Genomic DNA, 19,379 nt, shown 5'->3' on the forward strand with positions numbered 1-19,379 from the left:
TGCACAAACACTGCTGGAGTTTTGAACCTTGCAGCTGTGAGCACCCCCCCGCCCACACACCCTGAATCGAACCCAAGCTGTAAGGGCAGGTCTCGGACAAAAGTCAGCTCCTCACATCATCCGCTTTAACAGCAACCCTTCCAATGGCAAAGTGAGCAATTCTGGATTTCCACAGGTTTTTCAAGAGCAATGGTTCAGGTCCAGGGTGAGCAATCGCAGCAAAAGGCACGACGACACACAACTCATTTTGACCGAGGACTTCCCACAAGGCGGCAGTCGGAGTGATTCACGGGCTCGGGTTCAGTCCAGTATCCCAGGACAAGTTTACCTTGCTGAAGACACAAGAGAGAACTCAGCAAAATACACACATACTCCCAATTACGTACAGATACAAAATTATTTTGCTGTTCAGGGGATTAGACTCCACCGCTTAGAGGCAGAGCATTGGTGACTACACTTGCATACTGCCTTCCCCTGATTTGGATTAGCTCGGTTCTAATTTGGGTTAGCTTGATTAGTTCTCAGAAGTGTGGAAGTCACACAAACGTGGCGGGGCAGGTGTCTGAACTGCAGGTAGCTAGGGAGGAGACCTTGTTTTGTGATCTATAAGGAGAAGCAGAGTTAGGAAGTTCGACTTTTTCCTGCTTTGTTAAAAGTGTGCCAAGGCATGACCTACTCGTGGCACCCCAACAAGGGGTTTCCAAGGCAAGAGAGGAATAGAGGTGGTTGGCCATCGCCTTCCTCTACATAGCAGCCCTTGACTTCCTAGGTGGCCTAGCAACCAATGCTCCCTTCTAAGCCGCGGAGTCTTGTGAGCAAAAACCCTACTTTGTGAGCGACTGGCATTAAAAGTTGTGAGGGAGCGGTTTGGCTACTGCATAAATTAGTCTGCTCTGGAGCTGTCCTTCCTGAGCTAAGACAAAAATGTGTGAGCCGGAGGCTAAGAAACCTGTGAGCTAGCTCACACTAACTCAGCTTAGAGGGAACACTGCTCCCATCCAAGTACTAACCAGGGCTGACGCTTCTTAGCCTTCAGGCTCTGACAAGCTCAGGCTACTCTTATTCAGCTAGGAAGGCCAACCACAGAAAGGTGTTCTAGAGCCACCCAAGGGTCACCAAAATGATGTGAGGGCTGGACTTATTCAGGGGCCAGTTTTCCACACAAGCATCATAACAGTCAAGACTTCTGACAGAAGAGCTTTGGCTGTGGAGCCCCACTGGCAGAGATGTGGGGAAGAAGCCACTTTTCTACAAAGGTAGAGAAGTCCCTCCACAAGCCACTTGTCTGGCATCAAATGAAAATATTGCTGTTCTTCCCAGGCTTTCGTTTATCTCTGTGGCTGTGATTTTACCAGAAGCTGCTTCATAACATTTTGCTTGTTATATGTGGTTTTAATGATGCTATTCAACAAAATGTCTCGGAAGCTTCCGGCAAAGAGAACGTGAGGTAAAAAATAAATAAATTCTAATTTCCTTCTAATAAATAAAACCAAAGACTCGACACTATGCAAACGTGAGAAACATCCAACCCACCCATAGCCAACAATGAATAGATTATGTACAAATCCGTGTGACATGAGATTCAAAACATCACTTCAGGTTTTTAGACTGGGGTCCCACAATGTTTTTGAGTCTGCGGGCATTTTTGGAATTTGGTCATCGTGTGCTGGGCACAGCCGCAAAATGGCTGCCGCAGGAAGTGGAGCCTGCCGCAAAATGGCTGCCACGGCTTAACTGTAGTCAACGGTCAATATCCTTGTGCTGTGCTGGTAGATGCTGCCAAAGCAGTGCTTTTTAAAAATCGGCACAGCCAATCAAATAATGAACAGCCAATCAGAAGCCTTGTAGGTAAGAAGCCCTACCGGGCCCTGCCCACTTTCTAAAAACGCTTGGCGAGAGCCACGAAATGTGTCAGCAGGCACCGTGGCACCCAAAGTGCCCTATGCCGGGGACCACCATTTTAAACAATCAAACCTGCAGCCTCAAAATGATCTGGATCTGCCATTTTGGCAGAAGTTGGCATGAGACTTCGGAGTGGACATTTTCTTTCCTGTCCCCACCAAAATTCCAGCTCTGTGTGAAAATTGGAACGAGCTACAAAAACACAACACTTCTGCCTAACCCACCTTTACTTCGCATCACTTAACTCTTGGTTTTGTTACTAACAGGAACAGGCAAAATGATGTTTCCCATACCACCATAAAATGTACCCCACCCCTGTGGCTCCGGAAAATCAAGCATGTCTTCAGAGAAATGCTTCGGGTGGGACGCTGTGTTGGTCTGTGGTAGAAGAGCAAGGTTTTTGTTCAGTAGCACCACGAACACCAACAAGATCTCCAGGGCCTAAGCTTCCAAGAGCCAAAAGCTCCCTTCATCAGATACCTGACGATGAAAGAGTAGGTTTTTATACCCCGCTTTACTCTACCTTAAGGAGTCTTAGTGGCTTACAACCACCTTCCCTTCCTCTCCCCACAACAGGCACCCTGTGAGGTAGGTGAGGCTGAAAAAGCTCTGAGAGAACTTTGATCGGCCCAAGGTCACCCAGCTGGTTTCATGCGGAGGAGAGGGGAATCAAACCCTGTTCTCCAGATAGTCCACCGCTCTTAACCACTACACCACGAAGGAGGCTTTGATTTTCAAAAGCTGTACCCTGGAAATCTGGCTGGTCTTTAAGGTGCCACTGAAACCAAGTTTTGATCTTCACAGAACTGGGCTTTCTTAAAATTTAGAGTTTAGTTTCTTGAGAACCTGAATGTCCACTAAGTACACACCCTGTGCTCTTCCTGAGCCATTAAAGGTTTACAGAGGAGGCCTCAGAACCTTACCTTTGTTTTGACGCCGCTGTGTTTGCTCTGAGAATCGTAAACGTGGGAATCATTCTCCCTACCACTGACCTCTATGCCTGCTGTATCCATAAGGCTACTGGTACAAGTCTGGGTGTTGTAACCACTGTCCACCTGACAGGAAGAAATTGGCAAGGTCAGGGGAACTGCCAATACGGTGGTTTGAAGACAGAAATACTGCATTACACGTGGCCAGAAAGAACAACAGTAGCACACAAATGTATAAGGCAGCAGAAATACTTCATAAGCTTCCCCTTGGTGGGTGGACAACAGTGCAACAATTGTTGGATATTGTAACTCTGCATGCAAGTGGATCTGGGAGGGAAAGGGTTAAGAGAGTTCTCTCACTCAGGTAAACTTGGCAATTTGCCCCCACCCTCTCATCAGTTGGATGCTGAGACTCTTTGATTTCCTTCTGTGTTTCATCTTATATAGGACCTATCCTCTTCTTCTCTCCTATCTGGACTTGGAGCTCTGGCAAGTTAGCCTTTCGCAGTTAAATCGGTTCACAATAAGTTAAATGTACCTACATGAATACATCATGTAAGATGGACTCCTATTTCTGTAAGTAATATTTCTTTCTCTTGCTGCCATTGGCGTTAGGTCATCTTTGTAATTTGTTTGAACAGCATTTCCCCCCTTAACTGGGAAACATGGAGAATCAGGGGATACTGTGAAAAAGCCTCTTGTGCTTCCAAGGCAAGTAATATATATATGTACATATTTACATTTAAACCAATAATAATAAGCAGTTATAGCCTTCTAAGTCCACTGAAGTCAACAGACTTAGGGAGGTGAAGGTCTGCTTTGGATGGCACTGGCCTACTAGAGATCTCTAAGCCACCCAATCAGGGCAGGGAATACTGGGCAGCTCCTTCTCTTCCTTCATCCCAGAGAGGCAGGCCGTCCTCCATCTCAGGGACAGCAGAGGTAGCAAGATCTCTAGGACTTGAAATGTTACTCAACCCTCGGAGGAACATTCTTCGAAGAAGAAGAAGAGATTGGATTTATACCCCGCCCTTAACTCGGAGTCTCAGAGCGGCTTACAGTCTCCTTCCCCTTCCCCTCCCCACAACAGACACCCTGTGAGGTAGGTGGTGCTGAGACTCTGACAGAAACGGACAGCTCTTATCAGAGGTACGGCTTGCCCAAGGCCATCCAGCCAGGTGCAAGTGGAGGTGTGGGGAATCAAACCCGGTCCTCCCAGATTAGAGTCCGCGCACTTAACCACTACACCAAACATCTCCCACTTGATCCTATTTGCCCACGCCAGGAAGAAGGCGAGGAAAAAGCAGGGAAGTACCAAAGAGGCAGGACATCAAAACACCGCCATTTTGTCCTCTCTATCATTTTTATCCCATCCTCCCTCCAAGGATCTCAGAGCTACATCCACAGCGTCCCCTTCCTCATTTTGACCCAGATCCACCAGAGCCTTTCCGCAGGTGGAAAGATCTCTGCCCGCAAAGTGTGTGACTTCCGGGCTTCCCACCGCTGCCCAAAACGCATCGCACTGCGTGGGTGGAAACCCATCCATGGGAATACTCTGGTGCATCCAAGCCTTTATCCTATCTATTATTATTATTTCATTTTTTAGGCCGCCCTTCCCTGCAAGCAGGGCCTAAGGCAGCTCACAATTAAATTCAGTACATCAACGCACGACAGAACACAAGACGGCCAAAAATAAAAATTAAAGGAAAGGTAACAGATCCCATGGGCAATGTTCCCTCTAAGCTGTGGAGTCTTGTGAGCAAAATTCTACTTTCTGAGCTACTGGCATTAAAGTTGTGAGCAGGTGGTTTGGCTACTGCATAAGGTTTGCTCTGGAGCACATCCTTCCTGGGCTGAGACAAAAACGTGTGAGCCGGAGGCTAGAAGCCTGTGAGCTAGCTCACACTTAACTCAGCTTAGAGGGAACACTGCCCGTGGGGCATGGACGTTCTCCGGCAGAGCGTTCCACCAGGCCAGGGCTGAAAAAGCATGTGAGGTAGGGCCAGTGTGCGACTCCTCCAACCAGTCTTCATGGCAGCACAGAGTTCTGAACTATGGTCTCCTCGCCCCTAGGCTGACACTCTGGCCTCGTGGCACACGGTCTCTGCAATGATGCTTTAGCTAACCAAGCCTTGGCCAGAACGGAATCCCCCAGAAGATTCATCAAAGAAACCACCTAGCCTAGTCTCCTGGGGGTAAGGAAGAACCTCATTCAGAAAAACCACACGGCCAGCTCAAGACAACAACGGTCTCCCCTGAGCGCTGTGGCATCTCACAAAGGAACCCAAGAATAGCTTGGCTCGGATCAGACCAGAGCCAACCCATGTCCATCGAGGTCAACATTGTCTACTCAGACTGGCAGCAGCTCTCTAAGGTCTCGGGGAGAAGTCATTCACATCACCTCCTGCCTGGTCCCTTTTTAGCTGGGGATGCCAAGGATGGAACCTGGGACCTTCTGCATGCCAAGCTGATGCCCTACCCCTGAGCTATGGTCCCTCTCAGTATGTGAAGTCCTACGGAGGCTCCATTGAACTATGGTGGGTAATTGCCATTGATGGACACAAGGGCAACTCCTGGCTGATGGAGCAGTCCTTCCCACGCAGACATGGGCCCGCGCCAGGTTGGCGTATCGCTAAAACTGGAGCCTTACCTGGATGCTGCTGCCCTCGCAGGGACTGGCACTGCTTTCAGCAAGCGGCGAGAGGCACATGCAAGAGCCTTCTATGCTCCAGCCAGCCACCGGCAGGCAGCTGTTCTCCGCCAACCCCTTCACCGAGCTGACGACCGGCACTTCTTCTGCATCTGCCATGTCCACCGTGCAGTTTTCGTTCAAGCTATCGAGATCGCAGGGGACATGAGTTCTGGGATGGTCTGGCGATATGGACACCTTCGCAACCACCAGATGTTGACCGTGAGCAAAGGGGTCCCCGCTCAGCGGGCGCAGACGGACTTTCGGAAGGGAAGTTTCCAGGGACGTGCCCTTCGCTTCCTCTTCCTGCTCTTCGTCGAAACTCTCGGGGGTGGAGGGCAGGTGGACAAAGGAGGTCTGGTACACCGCGGTGCCTCGGGAAGCCATTCGTCTCATGGGGGAACAATTTTTCAGTGGCGAACACTCCACAAAGGAACTTCTGGTGGGAGGAGGAGTCAGGCGGCGAGAGTTCGGCATAGAAGGAATGTCCGGCGAACGAAAAGTAAACCGTGCTGTATTTAGGAGAAAGCGGGGGGTGGGGGGTGGAACGCACAGAATATATCTAATCATCCGTCTGAGATGCGCCAGAATAGGTTTCCCTAAACAAGAGTTGCATGCACAAACACACACACACGAGTCGTGCAAATATTTTCACTTGTAGAACAGCAAGACAAAAGGAACCGTGTCTTGATTTCAGGCTTTACGGTACCCAAACTAAGGAAAGAAACTGCAAACCTACAGGCAGCTTTTCTGAAAAAAGACTGCAAACAAACAGGGTTGTGCATGTGTGGCAACGCCAGAAGAGCACAGAGCAAGGTGGAAGGAGTATAGGAAATGGGGCCAAGGATCTCAGCTTTCAGCAGTGGCCCCAAAACAACAAAAAGGGGGTGAAGGCCATCAAAACAGCATCTTAATAATATAAGCACCAAGCATCACAAGAAGCAAAAAGTATTTAATAATTAAAAAAAAGGAACAGGACTCTCGACCTGTTTCAGCCCAACGCGCTTCAGTTGCGTACCTGACAGTGGCGTCTTTCTTATTTGAATGCCAATCGGAGAAATGGTTGGAGAAATGATGTTCGCGGGACTCCTCTCAGGAAAGGGGGGAGTGCTTAGGCTTCCCAGGCTGTGTGTCCTCATCCCGCCCTGCACGGGGCTGGAAGAAAATTGGCCCTTTCAAGAGATACAAGGAGAGCCACTGTTAAACGTTAAGCGCAAGGGTATACTCATATCTGACACAGCTTCATCAGTTCTTCTCCAGGGACTGCCAAAGCCCTGCAAGCCTAGAAAGGCTCGATTTCTGTTCCGAGTCTAATTCAACATTGTTTGGGTAATGCCTCTCGCTTCAATTTATGCAGAACCGGAAGCACCTGATAGAATGCCGTGGCGTTCCGCTAGCCGAAAAGCCTCTTGTGTTGGGGGAAGGCACTACGGACAGTCAAACAAATCCATAGAATCCTAGCCCAAGTTTCCTGCAACCCCAGAATGTGACACTCTTAAGCGGCGCATGAAGAGAAATGTGCAATAGGCACAAGGCAACGGGAGGCAAGAAAGGGAGGGGAGAGAGGATTCCGTGGGCAGAAGAATCGAGTGACAGGGCCCGCGGTGATCAGGACTGGGAATTCTGACAGAGACCAAAATACCCTGTTTCCTATGATGGGGAAATTCTCAATGGTCCCACAAGAGATTCAAATAGAGTTAGTGGACTTTAGCGGAAAAGAATTTATTTCGGTAGTTTGAACTACAGAGGGATCCTTACCCAGACACTGAAAGTAAGTTCTTCAAAATTCTAACAGATGCACCATGCGTTATATAGCATCATCCTCCATCTCCAGTTACCCTGTGACTTACTCACGGCTTATTCACTATGTGTTCATCAACATTTACTACGTTTACCAATTACATTTCTTTAACGCACATTCCAGCCAATGTTCCCTCTAAGCTGTGGAGTCTTGTGAGCAAAAATTCTACTTTGTGAGCTACTGGCATTAAAGTTGTGAGCAAGCAATTTGGCTACTGTATAAATTAGTTTGCTCTGGAGCCATCCTTCCTGAGCTAAGACAAAAATGTGTGAGCCGGAGGCTACAAAACTGTGAGCTAGCTCACACGTACTCAGCTTAGAGGAAGGAGGAGGAGGAGGAGGAGGGGGAGGGGGAGGAGGAGACTGGATTTATACCCCGCCCTTCACTTGGAGTCTCAGAGTGTCTTACAATCTCCTTTCCCTTCCCCTCCCCACAACAGACACCCTGTGAGGTGGGTGGGGCTGAGAGAGCTCTGACACAAACTGCTCTTTTTCAAGGACAGCTGTGCCAGAGCTTGTGACTGACCCAAGGTCACATCAGTAGGTGCAAGTGGAGGAGTGGGGAATCAAACCCGGTTCTCCCAGATTAGATTTCGCACACTTAGCCACTACACCAAACACCCAACAAATCTCTGGATGTTTGTGCTTCCTTTGGCCATGACCTTGAAACAGTAAACAGGTCACAGAAATCAGACAGTTCAGGTGAAAGAGGAACCCCCCCCCTCACCTTCATAAAGTTTGGAGTAGTGGTTACCAGTCGGGTGTAGTGCTTAAGTGCGCGGACTCTAATCTGGGAGAACCGGGTTTGATTCCCCACTCCTCCACTTGCACCTGGCTGGATGACCTTGGGCAAGCCATAGCTCTGATAAGAGCTGTCCTTGAAAAAGAGCAGTTTATTTCAAGAGCTCTCTCAGCCCCACCTACCTCACAGGGTGTCTGTTGTGGGGAGGGGAAGGAAAAGGAGTTTGTAAGCCACTCTGAGACACCTTTGGGTAGTGAAGGGCGGGGTATAAATTCAATCTCTTCTTCTCTTCTTCTTCATAAAGCCTACTGAACTCCCCCCAGAAAATGCACGCCCCCCCCCAACAGGGCCACAGAGCAATCATCCATACTGCCAGATGTGCTTCACCAGCACCCATGCCCACTGCTCCCAAAGCAAGCTGCTTACCGAACTCGGTGTATTCAGAGGGCTTCTGCAGCGGACTGGGGAGATGTCTGTGGAACACAGGCCTCCGAGCGAGGCCGGAATGCTGTGCGGGCTTTGAGGCGAAGGGGACAGACTCTCTGACAGACTTCCGTTCTCATCTAGAAACAGCTTTCTTCTCAGCGAGGACGTACTCAGGCTTTCCTGAGACTGATCTGCCGATTCATCTGGTTTAAAATAAGCACCTAAACCAGAGCGGGGGAAATCACAAGCGTCAAGGGATCTGCGTGCATTCAAATAAAAGGGAGACTTTCCCCCGACAAACACAAGTAAAAGGCTGTTTACAAAGCCAGACACAGGTTTAGCAGAGCCGCATCAAGCAAATATTTCCCCCTGCTTCTACATAATGGTGTTGCAGCCCGCTATTTTTCACAGCGCAAGACCGGCATCTGTCCTGTGTGAAGAGGATAAAGTTGCTTGACGTTCTTTACAGGTTTCTTGGAAAAATCTCTGGGATCAGATACAAAAAGCACTTTTGGGTCATTCAAACAGGCCCATGGACTCCAGATAACACTAGCTCCACCACCCTCAACCGATTATGATGGGGCTGTGGCTCAGTGGCAGAGCATCTTCTTGGCATGCAGAAGGCCCCAAGTTCAACCCCCAGCGCCTCCTGTTAGAAGGATAAAGACCCAGGATGGACAAAAGGAAATGCTACTTTACACAGAGAGTGATTAAAACGTGGAATTCTCGCTGCCAGAAGACGTAGCGATGGCCACAGGAATAAACAGCTTAAAAAGGGAATTGGATAAATTCATGGAGGATAAGTCTATCAATGGCTACTAGTCATGGAGCCTGAGGGGAACCTCCACATTTGGAGGCACTAATCTTCTGAATCCCAGTGCCAGGAGATGACCTCAGAGGAGAAGAAGAAGAAGAAGAGGAGATTGGATTTATACCCCACCCTCCACTACCCAAAGGTGTCTCATAGCGGCTTACAAACTCCTTTCCCTTCCCCTCCCCACAACAGACACCCTGTGAAGTAGGTGGGGCTGAGAGAGCTCTGACAGAAACTGCTCTTTTTTCAAGAACAGCTCTTATCAGGACTACGGCTTGCCCAAGGTCATCCAGCCAGGTGCAAGTGGAGGAGTGGGGAATCAAACCCGGTTCTCCCAGATTAGAGTCTGCGCGCTTAACCGAGAAAGGCCTCAGCCTCTATGCCCTGATGTTGGCCCTCCAGAGGAACTGGCTGGCCGCTGTATGAGACAGGATGTGGGACTAGATGGGTTTGATCCAGCAGGGCTCTTCTTATGTTCTCTGCCTGAGACCCTGGAAAGCTGTTGCCAGTCAGTGTTTGATCTGTAAGAGTTCTGGAGATTTTGAAGCCAAGGGGGGAAAAACAACACACTTTTTCCCTGGGGAAGCTAACCAAATATTTTGTATTTCCCATCAAACCTAAACCTATTTTGCTGTTTTAGCAACATCAAATACATCATTTTGTAACTTATTTAGCATTTAAAAGTGTATCATGTGGCATACTTATGGAATTTAAAAATAGAAATGCCTTCGTTTTCTACCTGCAAAATTGCCAATATAACCAATATGAAAGCAAGAGGGAGCTGCAAACTCCTGTATTCTATGCTATCAGCATATTTCACTCATTTCAAAAGAAAAAATGTATTTCACAGTTTGTTTTTCAGTGCTCCCCAAATATCCCTCCCCCCCCCCAGGAAAAACGAAAAAAACCATAATTCTGCAGACTTTTCATGCTATACGTCTTGAATAGAAGACTGTCTTAAAAGCGTTTCACTAATTTCAAAAGAAGATGGGGGGGGGAGGGGGAGAGTGTTTGCGCTTGTATATTTCCAGGGTTTCACATCTCTAGACAGGGTAGGCAATACAAACTTTAACTGACCAATAGTCTGACTCAGGGCTCCGGAAAAAGGGGGGGGGGAAGAAGAGGAATGTGCCCCCCATCCCACTGAGCCACGGGTCCACAGCAGGATTGGGCCCTGGTAGCATCTTGAAAAGTTCAAAAACAAGCTTTCAAATGGCACCACATCCTCATGGCAGCCTCAGGGGCACGGTGAGATCTAGCTTGGCCCTCCGTGTAAGGCAGCCTTGTAACGCCCTTCTGTGCACTCCCACCATAGCCAGGAATTCAGTAGAGAAACTCATCCTTTCGTGTTACGTACCTAATATTTTTTCCAAGTCAAAATCTACTGGCAGAGATAATACTGTCTGGCAAGCAGCTGTAATGAACAAACATAACGTTAAGGGAGAAAGGAAATCACACAGTTCTGAGCTGGTTACGATCGGGGGTCATCTCCTGCAGGAGTGCACAGGAGCAGAGCTCCGGCAGTAAAGAGCCCAGGGGAAGTATAGCTTTTAATAATGAGATACTCTGGGGTTTCTCTCTAACAGTTAAATCTAAGATTTAAAAGATATTTTAGCATGTCTAAGTTCAAAAGATATTAGCGATTTAAAGAAAGATCTGGTATTCAAGCTGTTTTAATGATCTCCTACTCTTGGGGTTTTACTCTTGGAATGAGCTCCTGTCTCTAGTTCCAGCTCCTGCCAACCTAGCAGTTCGAAAGCAAGAAATTGCAAGTAGATAAATAGGTACCACTTCAGTGGGAAGGTAACAGCGTTCCGTGCACCTTGGTGTTTAGTCATGCCGGGCACATGACCACGGAAATGGCTTCGGACAGCGCTGGCTCTTCGGCTTTGAAGCGGAGATGAGCACCGCAACCCTAGAGTCGGATTTGACTGGCTTTCGAGCAAGGGAACCTTTACCTTTAGGGTTTTAGTTAGTAGTGGTTATCTTTTCTTTCTCCTTAACTGTAGTTCCCTTCCCCTATTTCCGTTGTAGTTTGTAGTCCAATTAAAAATGCAATTAAAAAAATCCCCTCCGGGGGGCCAAAAGAAAAAAAAGAACCCAGGGGGTGGGCACATGCAACAAGCCCCACCCCCTGCTCCCAGCAGCCCCCAGTCAAAGCAAGAAGCAGCCAAGGAAGTTTAGAGCCCCCCCCCCCCGCCCCCTGTCCAAAACAGTCCAGTGGCACCTTTAAGACCAAGTTTTATTCAGGTACAAGCTCTCCCTCCTCTGCGAGGGAAGATCTGCACGTTCCCCCCCCCCAATAGCTAGCGATCCAAAACAGTCCAGAGGAGTTTGAGCGGTGGGTGTTGCCTTCTGACACACTTCCGGGGACGTCACAGGGTGTGACATATGCTAATAAGATATGCTAATAAGTTATGCTAATGAGCCCCTGCACCTCTTTTTCTATGCAATGACCCCTGGTTACGACGCCGATACTACATGAGATGCTGGCTGCTACAGAACCTAAAGGAACAAGAAGCCCAGTGAGAGTCGTAAGCGGGAAAACCGAGTTACATTCCCTCCCCAAGCTCATACTTTACGAAGAGCACACACACAGTGCGTGGCAAACTTTTGCAGGATACCTATCTTTGCTAAGGATATGAAGGAATGTAGACACTGAGAGTTCTTCAGTCATATAGGATGGTACAGAGCTCAGGAGGTATACGAGACCACCCATAAATCCCCCACACACTCAACCCAGAAAGGGACAGCTCTAAAGCCCCCCCCCCAGGAAACAGATGTTCCTGTGCCCTCCTATAGTCGCATGGCAGAGAAATTAGAACAAACATGTCCAAACTGAGCTGCTCCCCTCACTGCCAGATAAAGCACCTCCCATAAAAACCTAAAGTGTGTTTCCGAGTTACAACCAGGGGTCATTTCGTAGAAAAAGAGGTGCAGGAGCTCATTAGCGTAACTCATTTGCATATGCCACCCCCCCTGACATCACCAGAAGTGTGTCAGAAGGCAACACCCACCGCTCAGGCTCCACGGGACCGTTTTGGATTGCTAGCTATTGGGGGGGGGGGGGACGTGCAGATCTGTCCTCGCAGAGGAGGGAGAGCTTGTACCTGAATAAAACTTGGTCTTGAAGGTGCCACTGGACTGTTTTGGACCGGGGGGGGGGCCCTCTGCAGCTTACCTGGCTGCTTCTTGCTCTGACTGAGGGCTGCTGGGAGCAGGGGGTGGGGCTTGTTGCAAGTGCCCGCCCCCTGGTCTCTTTACTGCCGGAGCTCCGCTCCCGTGCGCTCCCGCAGGAAATGACCCCTGGTTACAACTGATACATGGCAACACCAGGGAGTAGCACGACACAGGGTTTTCAAGACAAGAGATGAGCAGAGGGTGGTCTGCCGTCACCTTCCTCTGCATAGCAGCCACGGTCTTCCTCGGTGGTCTCCTATCCAAGGACTGACCCTGCTTAGCTTCCGAGCTGTGATGAGATCGGGCTTGTCTGGGCTATTAGGGATAACGCTCAGTGTCAAGTGAACAAGAGCCTCGCTGGGAGCCGCTGGGGCCAACAACTGCAGCACAGCAGATAAGAGGGGCAGCAGCCGTGGCCTTGAGCTACAGCACTTCTGAATGCTGCTGGTGAAGGAGGAAGAAGAGGAGATTGGATTTATACCCTGCCCTTCACTACCCAAAGGAGTCTCGGAGCGGCTTACAAACTCCTTTCCCTTCCCCTCCCCACAACAGACACCCTATGAGGTGGGTGGGGCTGAGAGAGCTCTGACAGAAACTGCTCTTTTTTCAAGAACAGCTCTGACAGAACTACGGCTTGCCCAAGGTCATCCAGCCAGGTGCAAGTGGAGAATCAAACCCGGTTCTCCCAGATTAGAGTCCACGCACTTAACCACTACAGCAAACTGGCTCTCGAAGGATCACTTGGCTGAACACTTCCCTAAAAACAAGGGAGGAAATAACTCCAGGGGCGGGAGGAAATAACTCCAGGGGCGGGGGGAAATGCATAGGGCGCTAGGGTAGAACTCTCCCCCCCCCCCCTACAAAAACAGCTTTACTACCCCACTCCTAAGTAGAAGAGTATTAACTTTGGGGAGCACTTTCTTTGTTAACAATCAAAAACCTAGACCGCTAGGCACATTTTCCTCTCTCGTCTCATACCAACCATTGGTTTTCCCGAGATGCCCAGCGACTTCTCTGCCAACCGGTGAAGCGCTGATTACTTCAATACCTGCAACATATTAAGATGACCCCATTGGGTAACATATCAAAATAAACACATTTATTAAAGAAAAGCCCTCCTTTGAAAACACCTCATAAAGTACATTTGGAAAGGAAGGGAAGTACATTCCCCATCAGGTTTGAAAATGGACCCTCAAGGGTTTTTTTTACCTTACTCACAGTGCAGTCCTGTGCAGAGTTTGCCTGAGTAACTCTGCAGAGGATTGTTCTGTATGAGTCTTACTCACTTGCTCGCCCACATGAGGCCATGTCAGTCATTTGTGGCCTAGATGCAGAGGTCATTTCGGGGGGGAACGCGGGGGAACGCAGTTCCCCCGGGTGAGGTGCAGGGGGGTGGGGCACATGACTAAGCCCCGCCCCTGCTTCCAGCCGCCCCACTTCCAGCCCTCATTCAGCCAGGAGGAGGCAGGAGAAGAGGGAGGGTAAGTTGCTTCCTCCCTGCCTCTCCCCACCCCTGCCTGCCTGGGGCCAGGGAGGGCCTTGGCATGGCCTCCTTGCACTCCTGCTGGCCTTGCAGGTCCACCGCCGGGCCCCTGATGTCAGGGGGTGTGACATATGCTAATGAGTTATGCTAATGAGTTCCCCTAGCTCTTTTTCTACGAAATGACCCCTGCCTAGATGAAAGAGAATCCGCTTCGGTAGAGCTTCCCCGGTTGGTCACCTGGAGGCACCTGGAAGCTCAGCAGATAATCTTGGGCTGGTTGTTTTCCCTCAACCCAGCAACTCAAAGCTCTGAATTAGGGGTGTACGCTCGGTATATACCGAGCTGAATAAATACCCCAAAATACCTTATCAGTATTCTTGCCATGCAAAGGGAGCTTTGCCGAATTTACTGATTATTTCCCGAATCCCAATATCGGTATGAATATATATGCTGATATATTCCAGGTTTGGTATATCCAAACCAGTAAAATACCTTTTTTGGGGCACATACCTCCTCTGAATATTACAAACAGCATAACCTCATGAACAAAAGAAGTGACATCTTCAGAATATCGAGTTCAAAACTGCTTTGTATGCCAAACACCACTTCACCTCAGAGGAGTACGCCACAAGCTGCACAAGTGTTGCACTGCAATCCACCAACCTCTTAAGATGATCTGGTCCCACTGAAACTAGCAAGACCGGGTCAGCTGAAAAGGGCAGCCCGTCAGAAGGGGTGGTAGAGGAGCAACTGTGGCCAGTTTCATCACAGAAGGCAAACACACTTACACCGAGTTGAGTTAAACGGAGAATCCTGCTTCCTGTTGTGATCAATCCAAGGCGAAGGGACAATGAGCCTTTTGGTGAAGAACTGAAAGGAAAGTTTAGATACGAGTACACCCTTAACAGTACATTCGGCTAAGAAACATTATAGGCATCCATTCTAAGTGAAACCCTTTCGGTTACTGATTTGATCACAGCATTTTCCAGTACTCCAGATTAGTCCAAAAAAATAATCCTGAGTAAAACTTTTTCCTTAAACGCCCCAGTTTGCACAAGTGTTAATTCCGCCATAGAGTTTTGCCCCCAAACCAGAGCATCGCCCCCCCAACGTCACCGACGTGCCTACGTCACTTTCTGATGACATAGGGAAGTCACATTGGGGGTGGTAACTCTCCCCACCGGCCAGGTGGCCGGTACCAGGGGGGAGCAATCCCCCGCATGCTGGGGGGGATTTAGCAGTCCTAGCCTAGACAAACATCATGTGGTAAAGCATTTTTGGACTGTAACACCAAAGGCCATGTTTGAATACTCCCCAAGTAACACACACATAATACAACCATTATTGGCTGAAAGTAATACAAGGTAGAACTCTTCAGTTTGGTGTAGTGGTTAAGAGCGTGGACTCTAATCTGGGAGAATCCGGGCTTGATTCCCCACCCCTCCACATACACCTGCTGGTGTGACCTTGGATCAGTCATAAGTTCTTCCAGAGCTGTTCTCTCAAGGACACTTCTGAAGAGAGCTCTCTCAGCCCCACCTACCTCACAGGGTGTCTGTTGTGGGGAGAGGAAGGGAAAGGAGATTGTAAGCTGCTCTCTGAGACACCTTTGGGTAGTGAAGGGCGGCCTATAAATCCAATCTTCTCCTCTTCATCCTTGCAGCTGTTTTTCCATATAGGGATTTTTTTTTAACACATTGGGGTGCACGTCATCAGTTACTCCCTCTACCTGCAGTCTGTGACACAGTCTAGAAACCTGTTCACCATGAGGTAACCCAGACTTTCATAGTTAAAACTCCACATTTTAAGGTTATGTTCCAGTTATATAGGCTCCACTGTCATTTACTTTACCCTGTATAACATTACACCATCTAAGCCAAGAACCTCAGAAAGAAAAGTTACCTCTTCGATGGCTTTCTGTCTCTTCTCTTCTGCCTCTTTATCAACCCTGTGAAGTGGGAACGAACAAACAAACAAAGCCGTTGGTTCACTGCAGTAGAAGAAAGACGGTTTTCACGTCCCGTTGCAACGTTTACCTCACGCCGCAGAAACCAACTGACCTGGCACGGCTTAAATATAAGGCCTGCCGGCGTATGTCTTCAGAGTCGATTTCCACCGGGTTTATTACAGCAAGTTCCTCTATAGACCATCCAAATTTCCCTGGAGTCTAAAAGGGGATGAGGACATCACAATTACACAAGCTGTAACCAGCTTTCCATTTTATGCAAGGCAGAGATGTTCCACCAGGCGTATGGTTGAGGCCAGTGTTCCCTCTAAGCTGAGTTAGTGTGAGCTAGCTCACAGTTTTTTAGCCCCCGGCTCACACGTTTTTGTCTTAGTTCAAGAAGGATGGCTCCGGAGCAAACTAATTGATGTAGTATCCAAAACGTTTGCTCACAACTTTAATGCCAGTAGCTCACAATGTAGAATTTTTGCTCATGAGACTCCACAGCTTAGAGGGAGCCTCGGTTGAGGCCAGCGACCGTTCCCTTACATCTGCCCGGCACCCCCCCCCCCTTATGAAAATCTGAATGCTAAAAGTCTGTATGCGAAATACGCCATCTTGTTAAAGTGTTTAAATACTTATGCTGAATGTTTTAATGTGGAATTTTGTAGTTTTAACTGGTTTCAAAATTGTACTGTTGCAAACCGCCCTGAGCCCCGCATAAGCGGGGCACGGCGGTTAAGAAACTGAACCAACTAAGCGAGAACTTATAAACAAAGTACTAGGTGCTGCAGAACTGGACGAACTGACTCTATTGATAAAAGGTGCAACGGACTCTATATTTCAGAATACTTGGGTACGGTTCTATAACTGGTATGATAAGTATATGTAGGCAAGTTAAGAATGGACAGAAATGAAATATATACTTAGATTGATAGAGATAGATGGTTACTTACACAGGTTACAAGAATATTAGATTAAGGCAGTAACATAAAGGTAAAGGTTCCCTTGCTCGAAAGCCAGTCGAATCCGACTCTAGGGTTGCGGTGCTCATCTCCGTTTCCAAGCCGAAGAGCCAGCGCTGTCCGAAGACGTTTCCGTGGTCATGTGGCTGGCATGACTAAACACCAAGGCGCACGGAATGCTGTTACCTTCCCACTGAAGTGGTACCTATTTATCTACTTGCAATTTCTTGCTTTCGAACTGCTAGGTTGGCAGGAGCTGGAACTACAGACGGGAGCTCATTCCATCATGTGGCACCCGGGTCTCGAACTGCTGAACTACTGACCTTCCACAGCCTGTAGTTCAGCGTCTTAACCACTTGAGCCACCACAGCTCAAGGCAGTAATATAAGTATCTGTTAAAAAACGTAAACAACCCCAGTATACATATGTGTGTAATGTGTGTATATGTCAATATGTTAGTGTGTGTACTATATGTGTATATATGTTATATATTTGAAAAACCTTAATAAAATTCTGCCTCTTTGAGGCAGTTAAAAAAAGAAAGAAAAGAAATTGAATGAAATAAATAAATTAGGGGGGGGCAGGTACAGAGAAGCCTGAAGACAGAAATCTCAACAAATGTTTGTTCCAGCGGCTTTCAAACTGTACTCCTAGGAATGGTGGATTTCTCAGTTAGGAGAATGGTAGTTCAAGACCTTATTTAATCATGGAGTTTTCGGGACAGTCACTCTGTGGTGACGGAGGAAGCAGAATGCCGGGGGGTTTAATTTTTTTTTTTAACCTCTAAGGTTACTCATCGAACTCTCAACCGTGCAACTGCTATGAGAGGAACATGATCTTTCATACTTATATACACACACACCCCCAGCAGTCATTATTTCCTATGAAAAGTAAGACACACTTGAAATTTACACCAGAGGTCCCCAATATGGTGCTCACAGACCCCTTTCCCAGCATCCACCAAGTGTTTTTAGAAAGTGGGCGGGGCCAGACTGGCCTCTTGCCTAGCAGGACTTCTAATTGGCCTTTGGAGATTTGGCAGTCCAGATACTAAAAAACAACAACACTGCTATGGGAGCAGCTGAGTCCACAGCCCAAGGATCTTCACTGTGTGACTAAAGGCAGGGGTCATTTCCTGCAGGAGCGCACAGGAGCGGAGCTCCGGCAGTAAAGAGACCAGGGGGCGGGCACATGCAACAAGCCCCACCCCCTGCTCCCAGCAGCCCTCAATCAGAGCAAGAAGAAGCCAGGTAAGCTGCGGAGCCCCCCCCAAAAAACAGTCCAGTGGCACCTTTAAGACCAAGTTTTATTTAGGTACAAGCTCTCCCTTTTCTGCGAGGACAGATCTGCACATCCCCTCCCCCCCAATAGCTAGCAATCCAAAACAGTCCATAACCGTTTTACCATTTTAGGCCGATCAGTCACACCCATTCCTACATAAGAAGACCTCTGCTGGCTCAGACCAGTGGTCCATCTAGTCTGGCATCGTGTTTTATGCAGGGGTCAACCAGTTGCCCTGGAGGGCCAATGAATAGGGAATAGAGATCAAGGCCCTGATGCTATGTTCTAGTGCTGATTTTCTGCCCCTGAATCCTCATATGTATTCTCAACAAGAAGGACTATAAATCCTCTGTATTTTAATGTATTTTAGTCTATTTCTTTTTCAGAACAGTGTATTAGAATACTGAATGTATGCAAGGGATATTAGGATGTCTGCTGACATAACAGCATTTTTTGGAGGTGGATGTAGTGCTGAGAGCCCTCCATGCCTGACAGGAGAGAATGAAGATTCCCGGACACTTCCCACAGTTAGAAAAGACACCTTTAGACATTTATCTGCTTGTTTGATGTATTTACTGCTTTACAGCTGTTGACCTTATAACCTTAACTTGTTATTTAGTGTCACTTTGCATTTCTTAATCTTCATCATGTTGCATGTTAATTTGCTGTTCATTCTCTGGCTATACGTTTGAACCTTGACTGCCATTCCAGTGTATTTGATAAAGTGTGCGTGCACACGAAAGCTCATCCCTTGAATAAACCTTTGTTGGTCTTAAAGGTGCCATTGGACTCTAAATTTGTTCTACTGCTTCAGACCAACATGGCTGACCAAGTGGGTCTATCTGCACTGGCTTACAGTTTGGTTCTGTCCCAATTCAGTGTGGTTTCTGAGCTGTAAAGCCCCAAATAGCTTGGGACCAAAGCCCTTGGAGAGCTGCCTCCTCCTCTATGGCTGCCTGCTGTAGCACACTTTATCAGACACGAGATCATGAGAGGACTTTTCCAGTTGTTGCACCCAGGCTGTGCAACATCCTGCCCCCTGCAGGCCTCCTTGCATTTGCCATTCCAGCACACTTTAAACATAAGTTTGTTCTGGTGGGCCCTTGAAACTAAAGTCAATGGTCTGTTTCTTCTCTGCTGAGGTTTTTTAGAATACTGCTTTATGGTTTTACCGCTGTACTTACCTTGAGGTTCTTTATCCAATTTATGAATCTATTATAATT

General features: G+C 48.1%; 1 protein-coding gene across 1 annotated transcript in view; it reads right to left on the reverse strand.

Moving 5' to 3' along the window:
* Positions 1 to 242: 242 nt before the first annotated feature.
* The window catches only part of BORA (bora, aurora kinase A activator), a 26,548-nt gene continuing 7,411 nt past the window's right edge, over positions 243 to 19,379 (reverse strand). The window contains exons 3-12 of the mRNA XM_015406779.1: positions 16,026 to 16,132; positions 15,868 to 15,913; positions 14,754 to 14,835; positions 13,465 to 13,530; positions 10,660 to 10,716; positions 8,489 to 8,709; positions 6,539 to 6,692; positions 5,482 to 6,032; positions 2,826 to 2,957; positions 243 to 332 (exon numbers count right to left, since the gene is read on the reverse strand). Of these exons, the coding sequence (XP_015262265.1) occupies positions 243 to 332; positions 2,826 to 2,957; positions 5,482 to 6,032; positions 6,539 to 6,692; positions 8,489 to 8,709; positions 10,660 to 10,716; positions 13,465 to 13,530; positions 14,754 to 14,835; positions 15,868 to 15,913; positions 16,026 to 16,132 (1,506 nt within the window). The remainder of the gene's footprint in view (positions 333 to 2,825; positions 2,958 to 5,481; positions 6,033 to 6,538; positions 6,693 to 8,488; positions 8,710 to 10,659; positions 10,717 to 13,464; positions 13,531 to 14,753; positions 14,836 to 15,867; positions 15,914 to 16,025; positions 16,133 to 19,379) is intronic.

This window comes from Gekko japonicus, unplaced genomic scaffold (genome assembly GCF_001447785.1).
Source record: "Gekko japonicus isolate JY-2015 unplaced genomic scaffold, Gekko_japonicus_V1.1 scaffold589, whole genome shotgun sequence".
NCBI lineage: Eukaryota > Metazoa > Chordata > Lepidosauria > Squamata > Gekkonidae > Gekko > Gekko japonicus.